At 50.8% G+C, this 22,075-nt stretch overlaps 1 protein-coding gene across 2 annotated transcripts in view; it reads right to left on the bottom strand.

Annotated features, from left to right (window-relative positions):
* Window positions 1-4,438: 4,438 nt before the first annotated feature.
* Window positions 4,439-22,075, bottom strand: part of Msi1 (musashi RNA binding protein 1) — an 82,717-nt gene continuing 65,080 nt past the window's right edge. The window contains exons 4-12 of one of the 2 annotated variants that reach the window (XM_035443250.1): window positions 19,950-19,998; window positions 18,287-18,369; window positions 17,583-17,700; window positions 14,425-14,505; window positions 12,565-12,621; window positions 9,908-9,976; window positions 9,155-9,342; window positions 8,636-8,699; window positions 4,439-6,183 (exon numbers count right to left, since the gene is read on the bottom strand). In XM_035443250.1, the coding sequence (XP_035299141.1) occupies window positions 8,658-8,699; window positions 9,155-9,342; window positions 9,908-9,976; window positions 12,565-12,621; window positions 14,425-14,505; window positions 17,583-17,700; window positions 18,287-18,369; window positions 19,950-19,998 (687 nt within the window). In that variant the 3' untranslated portion in view covers window positions 4,439-6,183; window positions 8,636-8,657. The remainder of the gene's footprint in view (window positions 6,184-8,635; window positions 8,700-9,154; window positions 9,343-9,907; window positions 9,977-12,564; window positions 12,622-14,424; window positions 14,506-17,582; window positions 17,701-18,286; window positions 18,370-19,949; window positions 19,999-22,075) is intronic. The other variant, XM_027416051.2, reaches the window with a different exon arrangement.

Genomic DNA, 22,075 nt, shown 5'->3' with positions numbered 1-22,075 from the left:
GTGTGTAAGCGGCACTGAATGCTTTGACTACGTTGTGCAACCACCACCTCTAATTAGTTCCAGAACATTTTTATCATCCCAAGAAGAACCTTGATCCAATTGGTAATTACTCCCGTCCCCACCCCTGAAAACTACCAATCCTTGTGTTCCCATGGGCTTCTGTCTTCTGGATGGAACCCAGGGCTTTGTGCAAGCTGGTCAAACACTTAACTGAGCTCTATCTCCAGACTCTGGTTTTTGGTCACTGTGTATTCCAGGCTGGCTTCAAAGTCCCAATCCATCTCCCTCCACCTCCAGCTGGCTGGGATTACAGACATGTACTACCATGCCTGCCTGTGTGTACTTTGTGTCTAGCATGGGCACATATGTGTTTGCAAGTATCGTATGTGTGTGCATGCCATGTGCATGTTGGTGGCTGTGGATACCAGAGTTTCTTCCTCAGTTACTCTGTACCTTATTTTGGGGATACATGGTCTCTTGCTGAACTGGAATTCAGCAATTCAGCTAGAATGGCTGGCTGGCTGGCTGGCTGGCTGGCTGGCAATCTCCAGGGCTCTGCCTGTCTCTGTGCCCCCTGCCCAGCTTTTCCATGGATGTTGTAGTTCCAAACTCTGGTGCTGTTTTACCTTCGTTACAGTGGCTGCACTTTGCACTACTAACGTCTGGCACTAAGATCATAGCCTGGGGAGAATTCTGTTTCCTCTGACAATAACTCTGTTGCTACCGCTAAAGGTAGCTCTAACTAGGCCAGGTGTTGGTGGTGCATGCCTTTAGTCCCAGCACTCGAGAGGCAGAGACAGGTGGATCTCTGTGAGACTAGCCTGATCTACAAGAGCTAGTTCCAGGACAGCCTCCAAAGCCACAGAGAAACTCTGTCTTGAAAAACAAACAAACAACCACAAAAAAGGTAGCTCTAACTAAATCTTTATGTATTAGAGATTCAAAGGCTAGGGTGAAAACCTGTGAGCTCAGAGAGTTAGAGTACCCAGCCGGCTGATTTTCCCTCTTTGCTGGCACACCAGAAGCCACTCCCTTCCACAACACCCCAGCCTCACCTGGAGTGAGGTCCTCTGTGTGTGAGTCATTGCAGAATCCACTATTCCTCTCCTAAGTAAGCGATAAACTCAAGGCTAACCTTTGCCCGCGTGTGATCCCAGTTCTTGAGGAAGCACCAGAGCTGATAGTGTACCTCAGGACTAGAGTGTTCAGTGTCTGCCTAGCTCGTGTGAAGTCCTGAGATCAACCCCTACCAACATGCATGCGTGTACGCAAACACGGAAGAAAAAGATGAACACAAGAAAATAAAACAAGCATGGTGGCATGTGACTGTGATGCCAGCACTCAGGAGGCTGAGGCAGGAAAACGGAGAGTCCTAGGCTAGCCTGTGCTACAGAATCACTCTTGCTCCTCTAGCCTGCTCTACAGAGTAAATTCCAGGACAGCCAGGGGCTACACAATTAAACTCTGTCTCAAAAAACCACCTCCCCTCCAAAAACAAACACAACTGGGAATGTAGTTGGACAGTAGACCACTTCCCTAGTGTGTGGAAAGACCTGGGTTCCAGCCCCAGAACCACATAATAACAGCAAACTCTCCATTTCTCAGAGTGCTTCGGAGGTTGAGTGACATCCCACCAGGGGCGCCTCCGGGCAGTGAGTGCTGCAGGCTCCTTCAAGGCAGTCTGGACAAATTCTCCTGCACAGGGGCTCAGGCTGAGAGCCTGCAGTGGGGAGAGATGGCCTAACAATGTGTTCCACACAGAAAGGCCACGTTAAGTGACAACTATGGTCTGCAGTCACCAAAGACCTCCCCAGACCCTTGCAATCTGTGCCTTGGCTTCTGCTGGCCGAAATCCATGCACAGGTGTGTGAACACCTCCTCTCCCAGCCTGGAAAAACCCCACAATCTCTAGTGGAAAGAACAGCCCCCGATAGCTTCTTGACTCCTTCAGGTGCCAGCATCCCAGATCCAGCAAGGTCAAGGTCACGTCTGCTGGGTCCTGGAAGGATAAGGCTCCCGCTTCCTGGAACTGCTTCCAAGAGCTGTGAGCTGCCACTGCTGAGCGCTCCTGCGGGCCTGGCAAAGAAGTCGATGAATTTAGCCCAAGATGCCCAGTCACAGGTCTCCTGAAGTCATCTTCACCATTTGATGAAGTGGGCTCCAAGAGGTTAGATGATTTGTTCCCAGCCGCACCACCTGAAAGTGGTGGTGCTGGAGAGAGGCGTGGTAGTGTTGCATGCCTGCAATCCCAGCACTTGGGAAGCTGGAGCAGGACACTTGTGAGTTCCAAGCTGACTTGGGTTACAAAGTGAGACCAGCTCTAAAAATAAGGTTAGTGGGCAGGGGCTGCAGAAATGGCCCAGAAGTTAAAAGCACTGTCTGCGCTTCCAAAGGACTAGGTTCAATTCCCAATACCCACATGACCTCTGCAGGCACCAGGCATGCAAGTGACACACATACAGACATACAGGCAAAACACCTATGCATAAAAAATAAAAGTAAGAAAATAATTAAAAGGGAGGAGAGGGCTGGGAAGATGACTCAGTGGATAAAGTAATTGTATGCAAGCTTGAGGAACAGAATTCATTCCATGCTGGTGGGCATGACAGCTCTCTTGTAATCCCAGTTCACAGGGAATTGGAGAAAGGGGGCCCTCCCATCACACACTCAGCAACCTGGCCTGTATCATCGTGCTCTGGGCTCAATTGAGAGACCCTGACTAAATAAAATGGAGAGAGATGGGAGAAGACTGCTCAGTGTGGATGCTGGGAAGTGAACCACCCTGTTGTTTCTTTTCCTTTTGTTCCTTCCTTGTGCTGGAGACAGAAGTTGGGTAAAGTGGAAAATCAGGACCATGAAGAAAATAGGACAGGACAGTAGCAGTGAGGAAGTTTAAAATGTGTGTGTATGTGTGTGTGTGTACGCACACGTTGTTGTAATTTAAAAAGTGGGGAGAGAGAGAAAAGAGAGACACCATTCCACAGAGCTCACATGGAGGGGTTTATTAGGGGGATGGGAATGGAAAAGGGGGGAGAGGAGGGGAGAGACCAACCTCTGGGGGACAGAAGCAGCAGTAATGGGGGGAGACAGAGAGAGGCAAAGAAGCAGAGAAAGGGGAGAAAGAGAAAGGGGTAGGGGAGGGAAGGAGGGAGAGGGCAAGAGATGGGAGGTAGACAGGGCCCTTTTAAAAGGGAATGTAGTGAATGTGCACAGGTGGTGCTCTTAGTGGCTGCAGCTGAGGGCGTATCCTGTCAGAACCCCAAGGACAGGCCAGTACAGATGCATGAATACTACTGTGTGTCTGTGTGTGTGTGTGTGTTGTCATGGAGAACTTTCAGAAGTCAGAGGACAACTCTGGAATCAGCTCTCTCTTTCCTCCTTTATGTGGGTCCTAGGGATCCAACTCAGGTCACCAGGCTTATGCAACAAGTACCCTTTACTGATGGTCACTTGAGTCATCTAATGTCTTAAAAGTTTTTGTTTGGGTAAATGAAATAGTTTATGGAATAAAAGCACCTGACATATAAACCTGACATGAGTTCATCCACCATAAACCACAGTGGAAGTTCAAAATGAAAACAAACCTAAATGGTTTTTCGTTTTAGAGATCTTTACATGTAGACCAGGTTAGCCTTGAACTCACAGAGTTCTGCCTGTTTCCTGAGCTGCATTCAAAGGCTTGTACCACCACTCGCCACCCCCAGAAGGCTTTATGTTTGGTGCTTTTCTTTCTTTGGGGTGGGAGGTAAAATATGACCTCCCTGTATAGCTCTGGCTGACTTGGAACTCACTATGTAAACCAGACCCACAATAAATTTGCAGGCATCTTCCATCTCAGCCTTCTGGGTTCTGGGGCTGTGGTCATGAACCATGACTGGCCCTTTGCCATTGGTTTCTTTGAAACAGGGTTTTACTGTGGAGACATGCTAGGTTGGAACTGAAGATTCCTTTGCTTCAGCCTCCTGGTTGCTGTGGTTACAGGAACACACCACACCTGGCATTTATGAATCATAACTTTTTATTACTTCACTGTGTGTGCATGCACCCACGTACACACGTGAATAGGAGCATGGGTGTTCCAGAGGATGGCTTGAGAGTCAGTTGCTTCTCCCACCAAGTGGGACCCAGGGATCGAAGTTAGGCCAACAGGCTTGAGTGGCAAGCTCCTTGACCCTCTGAGCCACCTGTCAGCTTGTCATTATGAAAACACTTGCACCACTTAAAGTTTAAAGAAATGGGTAGAATCTTCTGTTACTTCATCTTCTTTTTTACAAAACTGGAGACTGAATTTAGGGCCTGTGCATTCTAGGCCTGCATTCTGCCCCTGGGCTACAATCCCAGGCCTCCACTGTTGACCCAGAGGAGGGGGCCAGTTATAAAGCACCTTCTGCCTCTCAGGGCCACTGCAAACAGCACACATGGAGACTCAAGCTCAGCACCGTTTTCAAATAATTTATTAGGAATGTAAAACAAAAGAAGACCTGGAAAAAGAAGTTACAGATGTGGAGAGACACCGAGGGTGGAACTTGCTGGCTTCAAAAACACCATGTAACATCTTTAAAAAAAAAAAAAATTTTTTTTTCCTCAAACAAAACAGAAAATGGAATTCCAGGTCCCTGAACCCATGGTTAGGCCCAGTGGGGTGAGCGGGTCCAGGGATGGGGGGGGGGAAGGAAGCTAAGTCTCCTGGGGCTCAGCTCAGATGCGTAGAAAATTAAAAATAAAAACCAATAAAATGCAGCTTCTCTTTTATTAGGAAATATTAAAACAAAAAACAAAAAACAAACAAAAAAAAAAACAGCCGCGCATCTTGGTGACAAAGATTATTGCTTTGAGTTTTCAGGGCTAATAGGTTGAGTGAGCGCCTCACATAGACAGTTAACTCTCCAAGGGGGGTTTTGAGGGGTGGGGGCTCTGCTGGGGAAGGAAGCTTAAGCCCCCATCCTCAGACATGGGTGAGGAAGGACACAGAGAGGGGATGACAGCAGGTAGGCCTCAGCCCTGCCAGGTCTCGCTTCATGTTCACACCCTCTGAAAGGGGCTCCAGGGTAAGGGGCTGGCTACCAAGGGCTCTGGTCGCGGGACTATCCTGGTGGGGAACTTCAGTGAGAATGTGGGGGTTCCCTGAGAAGCCCTTTGCTTTCCCTGGCATTGTCTCCTAACTGAAGTGCCCCTGATGCCCACCCACGGTGAAGGTCCTGCCTAAGCTGTGGCGTTCAGAGAGCTAATTCCTTCCCAGCGGTGGCTCTAGGCAGGCCCTCCTCTTCCCTGGTCCCAACACGGGGTTTTGGGGGAGAGTAGGCCTTGAACCCTGGAGGCCTGACAGTGTGGGCCTTCTGGTGGCCAGAGCTGAGGTCTGCAAGCTTACAGTAAGTCTGAAGAGGAAGAGGGGACAGAGACAGGGGACAAGGGGAAACCTTTGCCCTGTGGGGTCGGGCAATGCCCATACCCCAAGGGATCTTAGAGAGGGGTGTGGATAGGGCTTCACCTCACAGTATTTACATATGATACAGGACGGGCTGGTTCCAGGGGCTCGGCCTGGTCTACCCGCTGCCCTGCCCGCTGCCCTCCTCTCCAGGGCTGGAGGGAGGTGGCCAGGAGCCCACACCCATAGACACTTTGTTCTCAGCTGGTGGGGGGGGCACCTGGCCCCTTGCCCCCTATGGCCCGGGGCTTCACATTCACAAACCTAGAAATAGTTTAAAAACAGTTCCTTTAAAAAAGAAAAAAAAAAAAAAAAGTAAAGAGCAAAAGAGGGAAAAGCCAGAATAAAAAAACAACAGTTGGGGCTTCGGCCTGTAGCAGGCTCCCTGCCCCACTCTAGCTATGCACAAATACAAAAGCCTTCTTGGGGTGTTCTAAAGGGGGCAGCAGGGAAGGAGGGGGCAGACCCGAGGGGGTAAATCTGGTAGGGGGAGAACAACCGGCTAATCCAAAATAAATAAAAGCAAAACGGAGAGGCAGGTAGGGGGTGGGGAGAGGGGGCAACGTCAGAAAAGGGGAGATTAGTAGGTAGGAACCAGACATGTGGGAACAGCAGGGCGGGGGCTGAGCCCAGGGGCTGGGGGACAGGCAGTAGCGGTCCGGTCCGAGGTGCAGCGGAGGGGCTGGGCTGCTGCGGCTGAGGTGTCCCCATCCCCTTGCTGGCTCACTCTGGTCCTCAGTCAGCTGCAGGCTGGGGCGCTGAAAGGTAACAGCAAGATACTGGGTGCTCCGGCCCACCTGGTCTCTCTCTAGGGCCCATAGGATAGCCATGCCCCACCTTCCCTATTCCCTTCCTAGAAGAATTTTGCTGACTTTGTACTTCTGTACATGGTGGGTTGAGGCTGGGCACTTTCCCCGGATCTTGAGTGGCTAGGTTTTGTCATGTTCACTGGGAAGCTAGTCCCACTTGTAAACTATTTGCTTTATTCTTGCGTTTTTAAAAGATTTACTTTTTTGTTTCGTTTTGTTGCTTTATTGAGACATCTTTATTAATATAATAAAACACCAGAAGGGGCAGAAGACTACCTGTATCGATTCTAATTTTGTTTTTTTGTTTTTTTTTTAAGATTTACTTTATTATTATGTTTTTAACTATGTTTACCGCTGGGCAAGTTGGTACATGCCCTTTAGGCAGAGGTAGGCAGATCTCTGATTAGAGGAATTCCTGATCTCAGCAAGTGCCAGGCCAACCATGACTCTGTCTCAAAAATTAAAATAATGCTCACTTGTGTGCTGGTGTGTGCACATGAGTGCAGGAGCCTGCGGAGAGAAGCCAGCACTGAATTTGAATCCCTAGAACTAGAGTTACAGGTGTTTGTGAGCCACCTGATGTGAATTCAGGTCTTCTGCAAAGGTAGTTAGTGTGTCTTTGTAACCACTGAACCATCTCTAATGCACCATTATTTTTACACCTTTTTAAAGATTTATTGTGTGTATTGTAGGTGGCCTCAAACTTGTGGTTCTCTTCCCCTCCATCAGTTTCTGTCTCTCTGTCTCTGTCTCTGTTTTGTTTGTTTTTTGTTTTTTTGTTTTTGTTTTGTTTTGTTTTGAGACAGGGTTTCTCTGAGCAGCCTTAGCTGTCCTGGCACTCACTCTGTAGACCAGGCTGGCCTCGAACTCACAGAGATCTGCCTGCCTCTGCCTCCCGAGTACTGCAATTAAAGGGGTGCACCACCAACGCCTGGAAACTCCTGCCTCCATCAGCCTCTTGAGTGTTGTGGTTACACATAGGAACCATGTAAGCCTATCTCATATTCTAACAGCTGTGTAATTTTCCATTATGTGCATATATTCTGTCTATCTATATTCTTTTGTTTTGTTTTGAGATATGGTCTCCCTATGTAGCCCTACCTGTCTTGGAACTTGCTGTGTAGATCAGGCTGACCTTGAACTCACAGAGATCCACCTGCCTCTGCCTCTGCCTTCCCAAGTGCTGGGATGAAAGGCCTGATACACGATGCCAGCTAATTAGCAATTTTTAAAATAAATGCCTATAAGTGGTTATTACCGAGTCAAAGGATATGACTGTTTGAAAACCTGGATGGGGTGCTGAGAATGGTTCAATGGTTAAGAGCACTTGTTGCCGAGGACCAGGATTTGGTTCCCAGAACCCACATGGCAGCTCATAGCCACCTCTAACTCCAGTTGCAGGGGCCCTGATGCCCTCCTTGAGCATACACACATGCAGGCAAAACACATATACATAAAATAAATTTAAAATCAAACCAAACCTGGACAGGGCTGGGGCCGTAGCTCATGTAGATCATGCTAGGTGTGCACAAGCCCTGGGTTCAATCCCCAGCCCAAATTAAAAATCTCAGCTTGTAAGACCATCCCTTGGGAACTTGGAGCCAATTTAGACAGAGTCATCAACGGTAGAAAAAAAGTCTTTGTCAGTCCAATGAAGTATGATTAAATTTATATTTCATTTACATATTAGCTACATTAATTTATATTTGGCTTCTTGAGACAGGGTCTTGTTATGCCTATCAGGCTGGCTTTGAACTTATAATCTGCCGACCTCTGTCTCCCCAGTGCTGGGCTATTTATATGCTATTTGTGTAGAGGCATCTGTTGTATTGGTGTATTCACTTGTTAGTGAGTACAGTATGTATGTGTGTAAGTGCACCCATGTGCCTGTGCACGTGGAGGTCAGAAGTGGATGGCAACTGTCTCCTCCATTTGGCTAGAATGGCTGGCTAATGAGCTTCAGGGACCCGCCTGTCAGTGCTAGGGGTCCCGGGGGTGTGCCACCATGCTCATCTGTTTACGTGGAACCCAAATCGGGTCTCCATGTTTGCTCAGCAGGGACTTTACCAGCTCAGCCATCTCTCCAGCTCTCTCTTTGAGACAGTCTCACTATGTAGCCCTAGCTGGCCTACAACTCAAAGGAATCCCTCCTGCCTCAGCTTCCCAAGAGCAGGGATGATAGGCATGTGCCACCATGCCTGGTTTAATTTATATCAGACTGTAGCAGGCTAAGCAACTTCTCTTGTGTTTGTTGGCCACTGCTGGCAGCCAGGTCTTTGTCCCGTCCCTGTCACCCCACCCCTGTAACTGTGTGTGCTATTAAGTAGAAATGGGGGCTGGTATTCACCACAGCATCCAAAGGACCCGCTTCGCAGTCCCCCACCCCTCTCCACCTCCTCACCTCCTGCCACCTCTCCCCTGCTTCAGTGGTACCCATTAGTGAAAGCTGTGGCGATCAAGGGACCCTGAAAAGAAAAGAAGTAAGACTCCTGTGATCCTGGGGCAAGTTCAGACAAACTTGGAGCTCCTGTCATTCCTGTGGGAACCCCAAGGTGAAAGGCAGGTTCTTCCAGGTGGCGAGTGTCACCCTGATACTGATCTCCTCATGTGCAAGGCAGGGCCTGAGAACTTGAGCAGAGCTAGTTCCCTGGTTAAAACTGGGGTGCTCCTAGCTGGACTCTAACCACACAGAAAGGAGACGATAACCCGTTTGCACAACATCCTGGAGCCACGGGACAGTGTCCAGAAGACAGCGAGTAAAGCATGTCACAAGGCGCCCTCTTGTCCTCACTTTCTTCTCAGTCACCACCATTCAATCTCACTTTGCAGGAGAAAATGGACAAAGCCTCTCCCTCCCCCAGTTTCAGAGATCTCCCAAGATGAGGGGGTGAGATGGAGGCCATCAGGCCTGGCCACTCACCCCAAGACTGTGGCCGAAACCAGTGCTGGGGGCGGGGCTGGCGGCGCTGATGTAACTGCTGACCCCGGAGTCTTGATTGGCCGCCCCATAGAGCTCAGCCATGGGGCCGGGGCTTGTGGTCCCCAGGAAGCCCCCTGTGCGGCTGGGAGTAGAACCTGGAGGGGGAGCCATCGTCCAGGGGTGAGAGCCTGGCAACCCAGAAAGAAGACAGTGATAGCCCGGATGCCCACAGCCACCCCACCAGACGCGCACTCCGTCCCTGCCCAGGGCCTGTAGAGGCCCCTCCCTGGAGATCGGAGATCACTAAGTCCCTCCTCCCCAGCCCCTACCTCCTTCTGACCACTGGACATCCCCCTCTCCCTGTGAGCCCCTTTAAGTCTTCCTGCGTCTTGCAACCTAGTGCACTGTCTAAAGCTGCCCTATGTCACTCTGTTGCTCCCTGCTGCTGTAATTGACCCATGCTGTTCCCTCAGCTAGAACAACCCTTGCCCCTTCTTTCACCTTCTCCCAACTCCTCTAGGACCTGATGTCCCCAGAATCACAGCAGCGATCTTCAGGGTTATGCCCCTCTGCATCCTGATTCCCCAGTGTGTATGCTCTGGGGGGCACTACCAGTGCCACCCTCGGTGGCTCCTGTACTCAGCTCAGCCACAACTTTAGGATGAGTGAATAAAGGAGCCCCTTTGTCAATGGGTGGAGCAGGAGCCTCTTCCTTTGGACACCTCCACCCACTCCCTTCCCAGAAGGCCTCACCTGTCCCTCGAACTACAGCTGCTGCCGCTGCTGCTGCTGCCATCGGACCGTAAGCAGTGAGAGGAATAGCTGGAAGACAAAGTGTGGGCACTGAGTGCAAGGAAGAGGGGACGACAGAGGACCCTAACATCTGGCAGGGCTTCTCCTGCCTGGGGAAGGGGTCACTGTGTCCTCCCCCAAATCCCCTTCCTGCCAGGTCAAAGCATAGATAGCCACTGTGGACAGCCACTCTGTGTCCTGGCCTGATGCGTCCCAGTGAGCAGCCCATCCTCAGTTTCCACACTGGCAGAGGCAGTAGCACCTGGTCCTCAGGAAGGACAGTGACCACATCTGGCTCAGAGTGGTCAGGACATTATGTTACTTTCCCAGCTAGTCACCGACTGACCCACGGCACAGAAGCCAGGCCTGTTACCTCAAGGCAGGACTGGCTGAGGACTGTGGAGCTACAGAGCTCCCCACAGGATCAGGCCAATAAGGTCAGCTATGTCTTGCTGCTGTGTGTCCTGAATCCCCTCTCTCTCCTCAGGACCTTCATGACTACCAGGCTAAAAACAACCTGCGCCCCCTCCAAGTCCCTCAGCCCCCTCTTCTGTCTTCCTCTCTCTGAACACAGGGTTCTTGTTCTTTACATCTGCTTCCCTCAGCAGCTCTTTATACAACAGGTACTCAATAAATGGCTGCACTAAAAAGGTAAAAGAGACTTCTGCCTTTTTTCACTCCCACCCCACCCCACCCCACCCCCGACTTCTTTTTGGCTTTTTTGAGACATGGCCTTGTCGTGTAGTCCAGGCTGGCCCCAGACTCACTTCTGATTCTCCTGCCTCCAACTCCCAAAGGCTGGGGTTATAAGCATGTGCCATCATAACTGGTTCTGTACAGTGCTGGGGGAACTGACGCTGGGGCTTCATGCAGATAAACCTGTCCTGCCCCCAGTCCACCCCTTGAAAATCTTTAGCAAAGACATTGTGTAGGGGACTCAAACCCAGCGACTGTGGTTCCTGAGCTCTGCAGCCACCTCCGCAGACCATCATCAGGCTTCCACCGAGGCTCCCCTCCTCTCCTTTTCCTCTCCCTCCCACCAGCATGAGACAGACCCCAAGTCCTCAGCACAACACAGCGCTGTGCTTTATCATCCCATGGAGCTTCATTTACTTCATTAATCTATCTGGTCTCTATTAACATATCAACTCCTGGAAGGCAGTGGCCTTATCTACTTATTTGTGTGTGTGTGTGTGTGTGTGTGTGTGTGTGTGTGTGTGTGTGTCCCCGTGCCTGGTCCAGCGTAGGCACAATAAATATGTACTGAACACATAAAAGAAATACCCCAATCTCTTTGTTCCAAGCCAAGACAAAAGTTTAGACACCACACTCCCAAGAGCTATGGAGACTGGAACCCATGCCCTCCTCTGCCAAGATACCTGCAGCATTGACATTTCCTGACTCAAGCATACAGGATAGACAATGGGCACTAAGATCTCGGTCCTAACCCTTCACAAAGCAAACTCTAAGTAGCCAACCTCACTGAGCGTTTATCTCAGTGTAAAGAATTATTCTTGGTATAATAAATATTTGTTATCCTCGATAGCCTGTACATTCAGTGTGAGACCAGGGCCCGGGTAGCCTTGCTTCTTCTTGCCGCCCAACCCCAACCCCCGACCCCACCCCGCGTCTTGGTGGCATATGTTGTGTACAGTAGGTCCTCACACGGAGGTTTTCTCACACGAGGAGAAAGGAAGCCCTCTTACTCCAAGTGCCAGGGCGCTCTGTTCATGGCAGTCATTATCTCCTCCACCTCCAGGGCTCCGCTTCTTCCCGTTCCCCCTTGCTTTACCCTGTGTCTCTCTTCTCCCATTCCCATTTTGACAGACCCTTGCACCCCCCTTGGAAGGAAGATCTGAAGCAGTGGCCCACACATAGCCAGGTTGGAGGCAGAGTCTGCAGGCAGAGTGGGAGAGAAGCAGGGTGGACAAAGAAACCCTCGTGGCCTACCTCATGCCCACATCATCCCCCACTCAGCCTCGCAGCTGAGTTGTGTGGCCCTCGTGGCCAAAGGCTTTGACCTCATCTTTCCAGAGGTAACCCAGGGGCACCCCTGGGGACAGATGGAGCCTTCAGAGGCATCCCTGGGCCCACGGCATCTTGATGAGTTGGGAAGCACTAACGTGGCAGAATAAGGATTGGAAAAATTCCTATGAGAGAAAAGCTGGGGGCTTTGGCTTCTCAGGAGGGAGGAGATGTGGGTGCTGCATCTAGAGCCCCTCAAGGGGTGGGCTGGCACTGGGTACAGGCATGCCCAGTTCCGTGTACAAAGTCCCCATAGCCCACTGTGCTCCAAGTCTATGACCCGGCCTGTTCACCACTGGGTACCAGAGCCTCCGTGGTGCCTGGCGCATGGGAGGTGCTAGATAAATATTTGCCAAATGGATGAATGACTAACTTTACCTCCATCTGCTTTGCTTGGCCTCACGCCCCACCCTCGAGGGCCATGTAGCTAAACCAACTGGCCAGTGCCCAGGTACAGCCTGCCGTGTCCTCACAGCCATGGGGCTGGCGGGGAGGAGGAAAGGGTCCTGCCAGCTTTACCTGGGGAACGGTCCCTCTCCCTTTCTCTTTCTCCCCACGTGGCCTATGAGATGTACAAAATCCGAGCCACTGACCTGTAAGCTCGGGGAGGACTGGGGCGCTCGGGAGAGGGGTCCGCTCTACACGGAACTCTAAAATGAAACGTAAAACAGCTTAGGAAGAAGTAAAGGAGCCCCCTCTGGCATGGCTGAGGGGGAAGAAATGCACCCACGGGGACCATGGGTGAGGGGACAGGCAGTGCATGGGACTTGAGAACTGGGAATGGAAAGTTTGGTCTCAGTAGGTGAGGCGGGGGTCGAGGGTGATGCAGAAAAGAAAGGCGGAAAGAAAGAACGAAGCCAGAGGTGCCACCTAAACCTGCACACAGGGCAACACCAGAATTCTTGACTTTTGGTGCTGAGAGTTGAACCCAGGGCCTTCCACAGCCAGGCGAGCACTCAACCACTTGGCTCTACTCCAAGCCCTGTTTTTAAGATGTATTTATATTAGCCCTGAGGTGGTGGTGCCCACCTTTAATCCTAGCACTCGGGAGGCAGAGGCAGGTGGACCTCTGTGAGTTTGTGAGTTCGAGGCCAGCCTAGTCTACAGAGTGAGTTCCAGATCAGCCAGGGCTACACAGAGAAACCCTGTGTCAAAAAACCCGTTTTTGTGTGTGTGTGTGTGTGTGTGTGTGTGTGTGTGTGTGTGTGTGTGTGTATGTGTGTGTATACATATGTGTGTGTGTGTGTATACATATGTGTGTGTGTGTGTGTATGTGTGTGTATTGTGTGTGTATGAGTATTTTGCCTACATGTATATATGCGTACCACGTGCACACCTGGTTCAAGTTGACAGGAGGTTTTTAGATCCCCTGCCAACTGGAGTTACTGGCGGCTGCAAACCACCCCCCTAGAACAGCCAGTGTTCTTGAGTGGGCTTAGGTCCTAGTGATACCACTTCCCAGTCAAATCCTGTCCTCCCTCAACAGCTGGTTTGTTAGTCTATAAAATGGGATTCCTGAGAGGGTGGGACAACATGCATACTCAGGACTCCGAGTTAAACAGCCCAAGAGCAGAGGATACAAACGCTTAGGGAGCCCTCCAGTCGGTGCTACCCAGATAGACTGGGGTGTAGCTCAGTGGTAGAGCATTTGCCTAACACTCCTAAGGCAGTAGGTTCAATTCCCAGTGCTGGAGGCGGGTGTGGGGGGCTGGGGTGCCTGACCTGGAATCACGGCACTAAAGAGGTGAACATGGCTACATGGTGAATGTGAAGCCAATCTAGGCTACAGGAGACTCTGTTTCAAAGACAAATACTGAGGGCTGTGGCTCTGCCAGAGTCCTGGCCTAGCATGTGTGAGGTCCCGAGTCCATTCTCAGCACTACGTAAATAAGGGCCTAGGAATGCTTTGAGACTTACAGGAAAACAATATTAAACAGCAGCAGGACAGCCCAGAATTCTGTTGAAATTTGTTTAAATAACGGGTCTAGTGTTCTCTTTACACTGAATTATAAACGATGGTGATGACGTCAGCTCTGAGGTTTAGTATGTAGGTTCTCAGGCTGTGTGACCCTGTAAGGACTCAGAACAACACCTTTAAGTATATTTGTGAAGGCCTGATTCACCCTTGGGGAAACCCCCACTGCTAGTCCAGTGCTGTCTTTGGTAGAAGTGGCAGTCCTGGAGTCGGGTAGGGATTGGAGAAAGGCAGAAGACAGACAGAATAAATGGCTGGGTGAGAACTGTACCATGCAGGGCCACACCTGGCGCCCCAACTCTCACCTTCTGTGGAGGGGGGTGGAGGGGGGACTTCCTTCCTCAGACATGCCCTTCCTTCCAAGCCTCCAGTAGGTAGACCCCCAGCCATGCACCCCAGACACCACCACCCTGAGGAGTTCACACTGCCTGGGAACTGGAGACATGCTAGAGGCAGAGGGCTACCCAGCAGGACTTACCGGGAAACTGGTAGGTATAACCAGGGGCAAGGCCTGTGTAACTCCGGCTGGCGTAGGTGGTGGCTTGGAAACCTGGGTAACCTGATGGGACAAAGGGGCAGTATGAGATAGTCGCCTTGCCCACAGCTGGCTTGGATCTGGGCTGCTCATATTCCATCCTACTGTAACAGGGAGACATCACAAGGAGCCTCAGTGTACAGGCATGGAAACTGAGGCACAGAGAGGCGACTCGGACAGACAACAATGCAACCCTGTCACCCAACTCCTTCCCACTTCGGCTCCCACCTTCTGGTCCTCATTTCCCACACTCGGCTTCTTCCCACCTCTCCAGCCACACTGACTTGCTGCTTTTCCAGTTTGCAGAGCTCAGCCCAGAGCCTTTGCAACCACTGTCATCTTGGGCTGTGCCATTCCCCATGAGATCACCAAGGCCTTGCTATGCTAGTGTCAGTCGGGCCTCCCGACTCAAAGCTTTCTGCCGGGAGGCTACAGTTTCTACCAGGTCATCTCATGATTTCTGTAGGGGCTTACAGTCTACCTCCCCAAAGAAAAAAGAAAAACCCTCTATCAGCAATAATGGAGCTCCCAGGTACTTTACCACCTCACTTCTTTTATTATTTTTTTTAAGTTTCGTGTGTGTGTGTGTGTGTGTGTGTGTGTGTGTGTGTGTGTGTGTGTGTGTTGTACCAGGGTACACACATGTGTGTTCTCAAGGGCTGCTGCTGGGTGTCCTTTTCCATTTTATTTTGAGGCAGTGTCTCTCACTGAGCCTGGAACTAACTGATTGACTAGACCGGATGATGAGTGAGCCCCCAGCACAGAGGTTACAGATGTGAGCCTCGTCGCCATGACTACACAGCAGAGCTTGACCCACTGTGCCAGTACCAGGTCAAACTATTTATTACAGGGTTTTCTTACATTTTAGTGTTGGAAGTGAGGGTAAAGAAGCTCACAAATCACTTAAGCCACAAACAACAAAGGCATTTCTCAAAGCGAGATGGAAGTGAGGACAAGAGACAAGACAGTGAGATGCCTCATTCCAGTCCCATCTGGCTCTGGGAGGGCCAGGATCTACTAGAAAGAACTACCGTGGAGGTGGGTAGGCTCTTCACTTAGAAGGCTTCCTGGGTATAAACAAAGCTCTGCCTCCAGCATGACACATACCAGCCAGGCATCTCAGTAGTTCAAGGTCTTCCTTGGCTACACATGAGTTTTAGACTCCCCTGGGCTACATGGGTCCATCTCAAAATAATTTAAATAAAATAAAATAAAGCCTGGCGGTGGTGACTCACGCCTTTAATCCCAGGAAGGCAGAGGCAGGCGGATTGCTGTGAGTTCAAGGCCAGCCTGGTCTACAGAGTGAGTCCCAGGACAGCCAGGGCTGCACAGAGAAACCCTGTCTTGTAAAATCATAAATAAATAAAACAAAAAAGCCAGGCATGATGGCACATACCTTTATCTCAGCCCTTGAGAGGCAGAGGCATTGCTGTGAATCTAGCCTGATCCAGGACAGCCAGGGCTACAAAGTGAGACCCTGTCTCAAACAATCTGGCAACAGCAAAAAAAATCTGGGAACTAACAATAGTGGAAGATAGTACATTAAATGAATATATTTCATCGATATAAAATTCTAACCCTGACCACTACACCATGAGGTGAGGCCAGAAGGTCAGCTCAGTGGTAAGAGCCCCACCCCTGACACACTGGGTTTGTACCCAGCAGAGTCCACTGTGGGAAGGAGGATGCGACTCTTCAAAGTTGTTCTCTGACCTCCATGTGTACCTCTGACCCGTGTGCACCTGCTCTCATATACACACAATCACAATGAATAAATAAAAAGTTGGGGGGAGCCTGCGAGATGGCTCAGAGGGTGAAGCACTTGCTAAGCAGGCCTGATAATCTGATTTAAACCCACACGAAGAAGAAAGGTGAGAACTGATACAACTGTCCTGACCTCCGCAGGTGTGCCACCAGGCATGTACACTGGAGTGCACACACCACACACACACACACACACACACACACACACACACACACACACACAAATAACATTTTAAAAATTAAAAAGTGCTCTAAAGCCCTCGGAGGCAGAGATAGGCAGAGGTAGGCAAAGCTCTGTGAGTTTAAAGCCAGCCTGGTCTGCAGAGTGAATTTAAGGCCAGTCTGGTCTACACAGCAGGTTCCAGAACATCCAGGGTTGCACTTCTTTCCAAGATGTGTTTCATTACTATTATTATTAATATTTATTGTTTTTTTATTTTTGAGACAGGAGCATGAGGCAGAGAGGGACGGGACGCCATCAGAGCCACACTGGAAGCCCAGCAAGAAGAGCTGCAGGAACCGAAGCTTGAGCCTCCAGAGCTCTACACTGAGGCCACGAAGCAGGACCCCAGCCTATTCCCCTTTGAGAAAGAAAGGCCACATCTCACGCCACCAATCTCTACTACCAGGCCTCTGATGGAAGGTACAATGACATCACCAAGGTGTACACACAAGCAGAATGCAAAAGATAGAAGTGAAAACTGCTATCCTCAGAAGATGCTGGCCCTAGGAGTCAGAGTGACCGAGCTGAAGTCTACTTTGCACAGATGAGACATCCCAGTAACAAATGGAGTATAAAAATAAATAATAAATTTAGCTGAGTAAGAAGAGGCAGTCTTCCTCTCCCTGACCTCCCACCACGGGCACCCACTCACCCCTGCAGACTCGGAATAACTCACTAGTTCCAGGTTCTCCAGCGTCTTTGTCCACTTCCCTATGAGCACACTCTCCTGGTATCCTATACTTCATCCTAAATTTATCTGTCTTCTTGTTTGTTTTCACTGACAAACCACAAATCTCAAGGCAGCCACTGCTGGAATTCCCGGCAGAGGACGGGCACACATAGGATTACAGATAATCCGACACAGAGTATGGGCAAATGGATGGGAAGAGGCCCGAATAACATGGAGCGGGTGGACTGTATTGGAGCTACCACAAGAGGGCAGTGCTCCACACCAAACTGGCCTGCCAGGTCTGAAGCAGCTTTGCCATTACTCAGACAGGAGAGCAGACCACAGAGAAGCCACACCCACACAGCCCCGCCCATCCCCAAGCTCCAGGAGCCCCAGGAGCTGTTCTCGGCAAGAAGCCGCCACAGGTGTTGGCTGAGCACGTACCCAGCATGCCGATGCCCAGCATGAAGGCGTCCATTCCGTAGGGCATGACTCGAGACCTGCCCCGGGCTGAGCCCGTCGGGGACATCACCTCCTTTGGCTGAGCTTTCTTGCATTCCACCTGCAATAAAACCTGATGGTCAGCGATTCCTGCTCTACAGGCGGCGGGCCTCTTTATCACTTATCCAGTTATCTTTTCTGGAGCACTCGCTATGTCTAACGGGCTTTGCATACACTAGTTCCTTCACTGAACGCTCACGTCCAAGATACGGTGAACACGTACTGTGATTCCTATTTGATTTATCTTTAGTTTTAATTAAATACATTTATTTACTTATTTATTTTGAGGCAGGGTCTTACTGTGTAGCTCTGGCTAGCCCACAACTTGCTATGTAAAACAGGCTAGCCTTGCCCTTCTCCAGAAAGTTTCGATTACAGATGTGCCGTGACGTGAAACTGGGATTCCCATTTTATAAAAACTCAGGCTCTGAGAGGGACCACCCCGTGACACTGACTTCCTGTTTGCATCCTCAAGGGTGCAGAAGGGGCTTTGGTGATTTCCAGGAGAGCCCCAACCCTGCCCATTTTCAGAACCCCAGAGCTTCACCCCGCCTCCACCCCCACCCCCACCCCCACTCCCACCTGCCCAATGCCTCATCCTGGAGTCCCAGTCTCCGATCCCCAACCTCCATCTAGTCCCAGCTCACCATTTTGTTGTTGATTTCATGGAAGTGGATCTCACATACTTTCTCTACAATGTCCTCACTCTCGAACGTGACAAACCCGAACCCTAGAGGTTGGACAAGGGGCAAAGGCAGGGTCAGAACCGGGGCTCATGTTCAACACCCAGCCAGCCCCATGCCACATATACACCACAGCTCATCTCTTGCGGGCAAGTGTCTGAGAGTTAATGAAAGGCCCTGCCCACAGCCTAAGAGCATCACAACTGCTGACTGGCTGAGTCAAGGCTTCAAGTCCCAAATTACAGATGAAGAAGCCGATCAAGGCTCAGAGAGGTGAACTAACCTGTCCAAGGTCACACAGCCAAGTTAGAAAGTGGTAGGGATGGCTCAGTAGCTAAGAGCACTGAGTTCAATTCCCCACACACACTCCCATTGGGCTGTTCCATTACTTCCTGTAACTCCAGCTGGCCTCTGAGGACACACACACACACACACACACACACACACACACACACACACACACACACACACACGAATAAATCTTTTTTAAGTGGCAGAGCCACCATGAAAAATACAATCATCCTTTGGAATCAGAGGGTAAGGATTCTAGGTGTCCACCCTGACCCCCAAATCTATGCCTTGCTCAAGTTCTTTATACAGAATGGCACATTTCCATAGGATCATGCATGCCCTTCAAGTGAACTTCAAATCCTATCTAGGGCTCTTTTAGTGCCCAGCACAATATAAGTGCTCCAAAAACCCCACTGCACCCCATGGTTCAAAGAAGTAGCAAGAAAAACATCTGTACTCAGTACAGATGTGACAGGGCTTGGGAGGCCTTCTCTTTTATTTATTTTTTCTTTTCTTTTTTCAGTGCTGAAGATAGAAACAGGGTCTTGCATCTGTATTCTCAGCCCTTTAGATATCATTTCTTTTGGGGGGGGTTGTCTTTATAAACTGAGGTTGCTTGAACCCAAAAATGCAAAAATCCATAGAAAGAGGAATGACCCTACATCTAACACGCCTTTTATTTTCCCTTAGCTGCACTCAAGAGAACATGTATGTATACATGCAAACCCCATCTCACCAACACTCAAGGACACTCTACAGGTGTACTTGCCCTGACATACTAAGCACACGCAGACCCCACTCACCACACTCACAGCTCACACCACACTGCCCAAAGAAGCTAAAACCCAGGATTGGGCTGGGATTTCTCAGAAGGCAAGACCCTTGGGAGAAAATCACCAGGCAGGACACAGCAGAGAAGCCCAGATGTGACCAGGTTCAGGACCAAGAGAACTTGGGGGCCTGGGCTTAGCTTGGGGTGGGGGTGGTGGCCGAGCAGACTGCCTGAGGCTATAGAGTCAACCTGACCCTGTGGCAGCCTCTGCTCTGGTAACCAGGGACAAGGTAAGCTGGGACAGGAACAGACACTGTCCAAGGAGAGGCACATGGTACTGCTGGGGGTGTCCTTGGCTCCTTGCGTTGTGTCTGCAATTGGCAAAGTTTCGAGTGCAGGAAAGAGGAAGACAAAAGCCTTCTGTGAGGCCAGACCCTGGAGAGGACTCAGATCCGCAAGGATAGGATGTCAGGAGGCAACATGAAAGGGCAGCTGTGACCTGTAGCCCCCCTGACTGACCACAGGCCCCAGCCCAGCCTGGGAAGGGGGAGGGGCCACACTTACCTCTGTGCCTGTTGGTGGTTTTGTCGAACATCAGCATGGCATCATCCACCTGAAACACAGACTGCTGTGTTAGGACCCACAGACAACTGGGGCTCCCCAAACCTACACACACCCCTATTGTCTACTCCAGGCTTTATCTTAAACCTGCTCTCTCAGGGGACAGCATCCTAGACATCACAGCACACCAGAGTCAATCACCAGATTCTCAACAGATCAGCCTGTATTTATTAGACTCCAATGTATGCCTGGCACTTGTCTTCTATCATCACAACATTGCCTACACAGGCTCATCCCCACTGTACAGCTAAAGGAAATTGGTTCAGAGAGCTGAAGTTGCCTGCCCAAGATCTCACAGCAAGTTCTGCCTGCACAAGCCAGGGAGGAAAAGGCACAAAGTAGGTGCTAGGGGAAGAAATATGGGGGAGCAAGATTGTGAGGTGGGAAAACCAAAGCCTCTTCCCTTTTTGGAAAAGGCCAGCAGCCAGACTCCCTTCTGCTACAGATCTGTTCTCTAATTGAGGTTTCCTTTAGCTAGAGGCTGTAATTAAAGCAAGTAGAGTTCACTGCCTGAGCTGCTTGCCTTGCACTGGCTGGGGGAGGGGAAGAGGTGGGGGAGGGAGGGTCAACATCAGCTATACTCTCCTGAACCCCAGCCGCCACAGCGCCACAGCTCCTCGTTACTCCCTCCAGACATCCTCTCCGGACAACCTTCGTTGTCTCACCACTTTGCCTTCCCTCCTTCTTAGCCTACCTCTGAGCCACTGACCTGACTCCTAAAGGCAGGAGAAAGTCCTCAGACTGGGAGGCACAGCCTGCCCCCACCCCTACTTCAGGCCCTTCATCTGCCTTAAAAGATGCCTCTCAGGCCTCATTAACGAAGGAAGTGCAGACCCAGAACTAGGGTGGGCCTCCTTCGAGAACCCGGAAGCTCTCCTTAGGGGTCAATCTAGACCAGGCCTCTGGTTTTTCCCAGAGGGAACAGAGACCCCACTGAACTAGTAGACAGTGGGGTTCTGGAGAATCTCCGTGGAAAAGGACAGTTTCCAGCAGCAGAATGCCATCTCTGCTCCCTAGCGATGGCCACATTCATTCATATCTCTGACCCCAAGTCAGCAGGTAAGCTGATCTTCAGGCTGAAGGTCGGCACACTTCATCCCTAACCTAAGCATTGGAAAATGGAAACCCAGGAGGGTCTGATGGAAACTTGCGGCAGAGCAGGCGTGAGCTGGCAGCTTGGATACTGTTTGCTGACTGAGCATCCTTGGGTAAATGGCTTTAGGTTTCTATGACTTTGATCCCTCCATCTGTAAAATGGGTATTAATAGAGACTACTACTTGGAGGAGTTACGTGTAAGGAGGACATGGAATACTCAACTTCCGGTCGCCGGGGTTCAGGATGCACCCGGTAAGTAGCAGTTGTTATTATCTTTATCATGGAGGGACCTGCCCACAGTCCCAACAGGACAGCTGCGTCAGTTATAATCGACATCACTATTCTACCGAGCATCTTGACTTGTGCTCAATTAATTATTTTTTGAATGGATGAGTGAATGAACAGAAAAAAACCAGCCACACCCTTCCTCCTTAATCCTGCAGCTTTGGGTTTCTTGCCTGACCCACAAACTGATTCAGGTCAAATCTAGTCCTTCCGGCCCTCTTCCACCCAACCTTCCAAACTCGGTATCCTTGGTCCCCAACGTCCTTCAAGCTGGGCTTGGCTGGACAGACCCACACTGAGGCGGTGGGGTGAGGCTGGGGTAGGCCCCTGAGGAAAGTGACTGGGGGTCCGGGGTACCCCCACACCAATGGTGTCCCCCTCCTGGGGCCAGCTGAGGGAAGGGAGGCTACCAGCCCAGTGTCCTTAATAGGCTTTGGTCTCCATGGGAACCTGGGGGCAGGGGGGCTCCGGAGGGGGGAGGGGAGGCGACCGAGGCCTGCTGACCAGTGGGAGCCGCCAAGTTCGGCGGCGGCTAAGCCTGAGTGGCAGCCATGGCGGCTGACCATTGTTCCCCCCTCGGTGGCGGCCCCTCGATCCGGGGGGAGGGTGGCCCCCCAGCCGCGGGGCCCTTGGCATTCCCGGCTGTCCCCCTCGCTCCCTGGCAGCCTATTCTCCAGCTCCCCCTGGC

Source organism: Cricetulus griseus, chromosome 4, assembly GCF_003668045.3.
Source record: "Cricetulus griseus strain 17A/GY chromosome 4, alternate assembly CriGri-PICRH-1.0, whole genome shotgun sequence".
In the NCBI taxonomy this organism is placed as follows: domain Eukaryota; kingdom Metazoa; phylum Chordata; class Mammalia; order Rodentia; family Cricetidae; genus Cricetulus; species Cricetulus griseus.
The sequence above is the reverse complement of the archived record's forward strand: the minus strand, read 5'-3'. Positions and strand labels throughout refer to the sequence as shown.